Source organism: Copadichromis virginalis, linkage group LG6, assembly GCF_057382275.1.
Source record: "Copadichromis virginalis isolate Kocher_CV1m ecotype Utaka linkage group LG6, C_Virginalis_male_GT1.1, whole genome shotgun sequence".
Taxonomy (NCBI): domain Eukaryota; kingdom Metazoa; phylum Chordata; class Actinopteri; order Cichliformes; family Cichlidae; genus Copadichromis; species Copadichromis virginalis.
In genome coordinates, this window is record NC_140623.1 from 15,985,150 (window position 1) to 15,993,206 (window position 8,057).

At 37.7% G+C, this 8,057-nt stretch overlaps 1 protein-coding gene across 5 annotated transcripts; it reads left to right on the forward strand.

Annotated features, from left to right (window-relative positions):
• Positions 1–1,261: 1,261 nt before the first annotated feature.
• Positions 1,262–7,013, forward strand: LOC146707539 (uncharacterized). 5 transcript variants are annotated; one of them, XM_085458922.1, is made up of 6 exons: positions 1,262–1,562; positions 2,002–2,062; positions 2,174–2,222; positions 5,219–5,374; positions 5,578–5,670; positions 6,597–7,013. In XM_085458922.1, the coding sequence occupies exons 4-6, from the start codon at positions 5,303–5,305 to the stop codon at positions 6,909–6,911; spliced, it is 480 nt and encodes a 159-aa protein (XP_085315048.1). In that variant the 5' UTR covers positions 1,262–1,562; positions 2,002–2,062; positions 2,174–2,222; positions 5,219–5,302; the 3' UTR covers positions 6,912–7,013. The 5 variants fall into 5 exon arrangements, with proteins under 5 accessions (XP_085315048.1, XP_085315050.1, XP_085315051.1 ...); XM_085458924.1 differs by having other exon boundaries at positions 2,174–2,218; XM_085458923.1 differs by lacking the exon at positions 1,262–1,562 and having other exon boundaries at positions 1,742–2,062.
• The last annotated feature ends 1,044 nt before the right edge of the window (positions 7,014–8,057 follow it).

The following is an 8,057-nucleotide window of genomic DNA, read 5'->3' on the forward strand; positions in this document are numbered from 1 at the left end:
ACAGTAACTCATAGCATCTCTCATTGTCATCACCAGCACTTGGATCATGTGCACATAAGATTATTTTGCGGCTGCATGCATCCCTGCTGGTTCTGACCTACAATGCCACAGTCATGGTCATGTTAGCCCTTACACATTTTACCATTATAACCGTAGTTTACATAGATTTTTTAATTTAACAAATAAATAAAAAAATAAAAATGTGGCAGGGTGTGGCTTGGGCGCGGCTTGGGCGCAGCTGGAGGGGAGGCTGAGACACACTGAAGCTCCATCAGCTCATCACGCCTCCCCTGTTTAAAGGAGTGTACCAGGAGCCTGAGCTGAGAGAACCCCTGACCTGAGGGGTTGTTGTTGTTAATTAGATTAATTAGAGTAAAAAGCAACTGAAATAAAGTGTCTAAAGTGCAAGTATGCAAGTCAATCCTGTTACAAATTTAAAAGTAATTTTTTATTTAATTTTTCAACCTTTTATTTAATGCAAACGAATCATTTTTAAAGACTATATGAACTCACACATGAAGTTGTGATGGAAATGTGTAATTTAACTTTTTGATTATCTCTCAGGCACATCATTTTCTTGGAGATGATAAGGACAATTATCTACCATGTAATTCACCCTAACTGGATACACTCAGGCACATAGTGTATAAAATAATTTTTAAAAAGCATCATTGTTCAAATACCTACCTGTCACGGCCGCCGGGGCGAGCAGTGTGGTGTTGGAGGAAAAGGATGCAAAATGCAGGCAATGACTGATGATATGAGTGAGAGTTTATTTACAAGTGGCAGAGTGACAAAAACAGGAAATGAGAAGAGAGAAGCTACTGAACAAACCTAAACTGGGAAACTAAATAACAAACGTGAGATCATAGTAAAACGGGGTGAAGGGCAGAGACGCAGACTAAGGAACAGAACACCATGAAACGCAGACAAGCCGACAAAGAGCACAGACCGACACCCACTATATACACACACACGCACACAAGGAACCCAGGTAATCACACACAGGAGGGAAGCACAGCTGATCTTAATACACAAGACGACTGGAGGATACAAGCTGAACACAGTGACAACAGACACAGACCTTCAAAATAAAACAGGAAATCCACAACACGAACAGGGCACAGGATACCAAAATCAGAATAAACTAGAACAGAAGACAATAATCACACTAAACACAAAACGCTGGGTCAACAACCCAGCACCATGACATTACCACAGTGGATAATAAATCAGCTACATCTGAGCCTACACTCAAAAAAGTCAACTAAGGCAGTTGTTTGATTAATTCAATAGACATTTGTCTATTTAACATGAACATATTGAGTTTAGGTTTTTAAATCATTATCAGTTGTTGGTTTAACATAAAATAACAAAAAGTTTAATGAACTAGATTTGCATTCTTCAGTTCAATTAAATGTAATTATTTTAAATCAACAACTCTAAAACCGATGCCTAGTGCGCATGCTCAAACTTCCCAAAAGTGAAGAGGCGGGAACGCGGAGAAGTTATATGTGTTCAGTGGACTGCCATTTCCCTCTGCGGAATCTTCCACAATACAGGTAAGTAATAAATAACTCAAAATATCTTAGTCAAACGAAGTTGTTTTGTCCATTAATTGTTTAACAATGTTTTTAATTCCAAATGTGTAAGTTGTCATTAGACAGCGGGAGTGGAGCAAATACAGTGAAAATCTGGTATTAGACGGTGCCAATCGGTAATCTGGGAAAAAGAGCATAAACACGAGGTCAGAGGAAAAGGCAATGGCGGATAGTTATGAAAATTGCCTGTCGGACCTATACCGCAACTACCAGCATCTTTATTGCATAGTGTGAAACACTGCTATTACATTTGGCAACAGATTGGATATTTATCTGTGAATTTTTTATTGCAAGAGGTATTTATATGTATTTGTATTTTTTTTATACATTTGCAACAAAGTAAAAAAAAATCCACTGTGGAATTTTTATAAAATAATTTTTTCTGTTTTCTTTACCATAGTAACACCACAAAGAAAGCTGACCCCTTTTTCTGATTGTTTGTGCCTCCTCTTTAATACATGGTAAGCCTTTTACCATCATATATTTTTTATGATAGTTTTATGATTTAATCAAAGTGAAAAAAAGGTGCCAATAAAACTATCCTTAAAACTGCTTTTCTTTTTTTCTTTCAGTGACTTGTATGTGGCAGTGCAAGCGTTGTTCCATCAGGGAGAGTAGTAGGTACAATTATTGAAACACTGTACAGGGCTCGCAAAATGGCTAGCCCGACGTCCCAGGGCTAGCGATTTTTCCAGTCGGGCTACCAAAATCTATCTCTGCCCTGCCCGTCGGGCTGTCATAAGAAGGAAAAATATATGTCAATGCTTCTGCATTCTTTCGGAAATGTAGCTGGGTAATTATGTCATTGGCATCGGTGAGCCACTGTCAATATGTGACATATTGAAATCGCGTTTGAATTTGCGCTTGTTTTTTGCTTTCACTTTGCAATCGCGCGACCTGTGTATAGAGAGCGACAGCACTGATCTGTGAGTGATGATAATTTGTGCACCAATTCCTCTGACATCGTCTTATCAATCGTTAGCTTACTATGCAAACATGACAAGTGAAATCTCCCGCAGCTTAAACATGTGAGAGGTTGATCGCGCAGACAATCGCTGAGTGTTATGTGAGTGCGTGTGTAAAAGCAGCAGGATATTAATTGTAGTTCTGCTTAGCCAAATAAGACAGGTCAGGGTGAAGAAGTGACAGCCAAAGAAAAGCTTACCACAAAACGGAAAAGTTATGACAAATCAGACTATAAGGCAAAAAGAAAGTGCAGCTTTATGGTTTCATGGACAAAAGAATTTCTGCAACATGACGAGCTATATAACCGGGGCTGCACATAAGTGGTCCGCAAGTGCGTATTTGCTGTCAAAATAAAAAACGCGCACAAGATAAGAAGTTGCAACGCGTGTTTGCATACATAAGATTTTCTGGAGGAGGACATATTTGTTTAGAACTCTTAAATATGTCGAAGAAGCTCCTTTAAGCAATTACTTTGGTTTTCCTCCACCTCCAAAGAAATGTCAGAAGGAGTCCGAACCACAAAAGAAGCGCGTATTCTCGCAAAAGTGGTTGCAGGAGGTGAGCTGGCTTCAAACAAATGATGAACACACAGATGTGGTGCAGAATGTGCCGTGAAAATCCCACTCTAGCGGACAAAAACAGTGCCTTTTATATGGATGCAAACGTGCGTTGCAACTTCTTATCTGTTGCGCGTCTTTTATTTTGACAGCGAATGCGCACATGCGGACCACTTATGTGCACCCGTGTAAATAACATAATGTTCTGCCGGGTGTGTTGTTGGTTTTCCCTCGATTTCTGAGTCGACAAGCGCCTTTGTTACTGGGACCAGTCATTTTAAGAAAGGCCCCCATTAGAAATGGATTATTGCTCAGTCTGCAATATCTTTCCCAGAACAAACACCAATTGCAAATAATATACTAAAAATAAACCTGAAAAATCTGTTTAGAACAGCATACTGTGTTGCAAAGAGTGAACTACCACTGGTGCAATTTAGCAGTCTTTGCAAACTTCAAAAAGCAAATGGCCTAGATCTTGGTCCCACTTAGGGCTGGGCCATATTATACCGTTCACGGTAATACCGGTATAATGTTAGGCAACGATAGGAAAATGAAATATCGCGATAGAATATGAGTAAAACACGCATGCGCAGTGCCTTTGTTTTCATACGCACATGGCCGATTGTTGAGTGAAACAGATGAACCAGAATTGGTTTGTAAAAATGGTGCAACTTCAGTGATGTGGAACTGGTTTGGTGTTTGTCTGTCAGATACAGGACAAAGCACATTTTTTTGCAGAACATGCAAGCGGCCGTCGGACTAAGATGCCCTTAAATCTGGGAGTAATCTGGGTCCTAAACTCCGTAAGCTTCAGGTCAAACGAAAACTGCAGCATCACTGAGAGTTAAAAACTGTCTAAATTCTTTCATCTTTAATAAAAACGATCAGCGTTGCTGCTTTACCAGGTGTAACTATGAAGTTTAACTTCCAGGCATCCATGAAAACAAAATGTATTACATTTAACGGAGTTAGAAGCTAGCAGGAAGCTAGCGGAAGTTAGCTCACTAGTTTCGCTAGTTACCTAAGCATGATATAGCATGTTCTGACTGAGAGATTTCTGAAAAAAATCAAACGTACAGCTCTGCTATCACTTCCAACATAAATGAAGACAGGAAACTAAACAGCAGTGACGTTTGTAGGGTTACTGAAGTTGAGCTAGCTGGTATATAATCATGTGCTACGTGATCGCTAGCGACACAGCTATGTTAGCATAACATAAACAGTGAAGCTGGAGGACGAACACTAACACTTTTCCACTTATAAAAGTTAACGTTAAGGTTCCTCATGGTTAGAGACAAATGCAATCGCATGGCAGGATGCTGTAAACGGACCAAACTTCAGTCAGGAGAACAACTGAGATAATCCATCCACAATACGAGGTTAGTCATTAATATACTGCAGCAACATGGGAATAGAGCCGCTGCCAGAGAATTCAACATTAATGAATCAATGGTACAGAAGTGGAGGAAGCAAGAAGAATGAGTTTAATAAAGTTTGATTTATCTGACTGCTAATGTGCCTTATAATCCCGTGCACCTTATGGTCCGAAAAATACGTACTGCACACTGCAGTTTAATGTTGCAAAGCACCTCTTTTTAACTTCAGTGGATATTATACATGGTTATGCTCAGTATATGTCAGCCTATTTCTACTGGAAATGCCTTTTGGTTAAACTTTCAGCAAGGAATTTGCATTTGCACTGTTACATTTTTATAAAGCTTTAATGTACATAAAAACCAGCTTCTTGTTTAAGTGAAAATAAATGATAGGTTGTCTTTTTGCGCTAGTAATGTTGTGGAGTTGTATTTTGTCACGCATCAATTATATCGTCAGTTATATCGTTATTGCAAATTTTCAAATATATATCGTGATAAATATTTTTGGCCATATCGCCCTGCTCTAGTTCCACTTGCCTCTTACTTGTGACTTTAGTGGAAATTTCAAATTCAGTATCTGACACAGACTGATTCATGTCCTACACAGACAGCACTGATGTCTGCATGGTCTTCTAAAAGCAGCTTTAGTCAGCTTAGATGTGAAGTGAGTGAAATATACAGTTGCGTTTTTAATCAATGTATTTGTTCTCTATTGCAGATTGAGAAGGAGTTTCTGCGAATCACCACAAAGCCTCTGCTATCTACTTTCTTTGCCGAGCTTGACCAATACGCGCCACGCTTAATGGAAATCTTTCTGACCAAAGGAGGGACACGTGGAAAGAAAATAAGAGGTCTCATGCTTGCCATCTCCAAGGTTTGTATTAGGATTGAGTAGACTTTGTCATAGGCAGCAAAAATAACTTTTATTTGGAGATGAAGTTGTCAATTTTGTTTCGGTTTAACAAGTGGTACATGCCAGGTTCTAACCTAAAGAATAATTATGCAAGTTAACTGATTACCCTAGCTTTAAGAAAAACAGACTGGTTTTGGCTCATATTATCTCCTCCTCCTCTCCAGCATGACAACATCCATACCAGACGAGCATGCATCTTGAAGTCTTTGTGCATCCACCTAAACGAAGACTATGAGAAGTTAATAAAGGAGTACTTGGTGAGCCATTGTGACAGCATGTTGTCTGTAACATTCTCATACAAATTGTGACGTTGCCTCAAATGCAAATCATTAAAATTAAAATTTTGAGATTAGCAACAAGACACCTGGTATTGGGGAAAGGATGTCTTGAATACCAAACAGTATTAAGCGTTGCAATAAAGAATTTCTGGAATTTGGTATTGGAAGGAAAGAAATTTATGCCTACTTAAACTTGATACACAAACATACAATGCATTTAACATGCATCAAGACTATATTGCTTTTGAATCTGTACTTGGATTAAAACAAGTCCTGTTGTTTTTTCATTGTTATGGTCATCAGTATTTGTAAATAGAAATGTCTATGAACTTTGAGCTGTTTAGTACTAACACTTCTATACCTGTTTTATTTTAGCAGCTGAGTTAGCCTTTTCTCGAGTCCTGTCCCCCTAAGTTACTCTTGCTACGTCCGACAAACAAATGGTTTCCTCTGCACACCAATGGGTACCCGAATGTGCGAGCAGACATGCTTCATAATGTTCGGTACATTTACCTGGGAATGGGGCCATACACACTGTTTAATCCATTCACGTTGTTTTTGACTTTGTGAATGGAAAGAACACAACTCCTCCAGACACAATCTCTCGGCGTATCGGTGGGCACACCGCTTCTCCATCTTGCTTGAGGTTAATGTTTGTCAGACACAGTAACGGTTGCTATAATGTGTAATTGGACAATGGCCCGGTGAGAGGTCAATTATGCCACCTCTTTTGACATGAGAGGTGTATTTTATAATTTATGTATTGGAGTAATTACTAACAACTACTTTAGTGGTGTAATTTTCTGTTTATTACTTTGACTACTTGGATTTTATGAACAGCATAGAAACAGTTGTTTAAACAATCTCTTAAATTTTACTTTGTTGTCTTATACTTTTTCATGTAGGATACGGACAGCGAGGCAAAAAGCTGCATGGAGCAAACTGTGATGGGGGTGTACGTCATCCAGAAGGAGGGTGCTGAACCTGAAGATGACCCAGAGGACGTTGGTGTCCTGATTGAGGGTGTGGAGGCTAACACTGATTTGGGTAACATTGCACAAGCATGTGCTCTGTTGTTTGGACTCATATACCGTTTGAACCTGAGCTACCCACCAGAACTTAAATGCACCTTTGAAGTCCTCCAGAAGATACTTTTAAATCTTGATGGACAAAAGCTGTCTTCAAAGGTACAGTTTCTGAAAAACAAGCTTATGGGGTGAGAGCACTTGAAAATGACTGATAGGTCTTGAATGGTTCATTGGTGCAATGGTGATTTCCAATATATAATGTTAATATTTGAGTTGTTTATATTTTTTTTCTTTCATTTAAAACATTTTTTTTTAAGTTTTTGGATTCTCTCTGTTGGGCAACTCACCTTTTATACAGCACTGCAGATGATTTTTGTTTGTCCTTATATAGATGGCTCAAAATGGATCAGAAGTACTGACAGAAGTACTATGTTGTGTTTATGTATCAAGGTCCTGTAAAGTTTAAGACCACTGCCACCTGTTAAGTTCACTGTATTATTGTTTCCATTTTGCTTGCTAGCATGTTTTAAAACACAGCAAAACTATATTGCTAGCTGTGGAGGACTGCAACCAAAATTAAAAAAATAAATACAGAAATATAAAAATTGGTCAAACTAATAATTATTTCAATGAGATACACCAAACAAATATAGATTTTCATCACCTATGGAATTTTTTGTTGTTGTTGTATTGCCCCCAAAATATTTCTAATTATTTTATTTTATTTTTCCAAATTCACACAATTCGATTTTGTCACATGTTTTAACTTGCCAAGTGGGAGATGTATTTTTATCTTTTAGTTTAATTTTTTAAAATGCAGTCGATATATTGAGCAAATTTTGCATCCGTTTTTAGTTGTGGAAGCTTTGGTTCCAACATATTACCTATGTAAATAAGTATTCTAACATTTTACCTTTTGAAGTATATGCTTGCAGGTGTACAAAAATGGTAAGCTTTTATATTGTCCACTAAATCCAGTTAATAAAGATAATGTTATCATAATCTGATTGTGACTTTTTTTGTAAAGTAGTGGGTTTCTAAATGTGTAACAAATGTAAACAAATCTAATTGAAATAATTTGGTTGAAATGAGTGAAATCATTGCCTTGATTAACAAAGTAGTTGTTGAAACAACAAGATTTAATTCTGTTTTCCTAAACTTTTTAAATTGTGTAGAATGAATTAAAACAAATTTCACTCTACATACTTAAATAAATCACTTCAAATCAATGTAAGTATAGTATGTTGATCCAACGTAATCTGATTACATTAAACCACCAAATGCTAAATGTGTTGGTTTGACATGATCGAAAAGGGTTTATTGTACTTGGTTAAATTG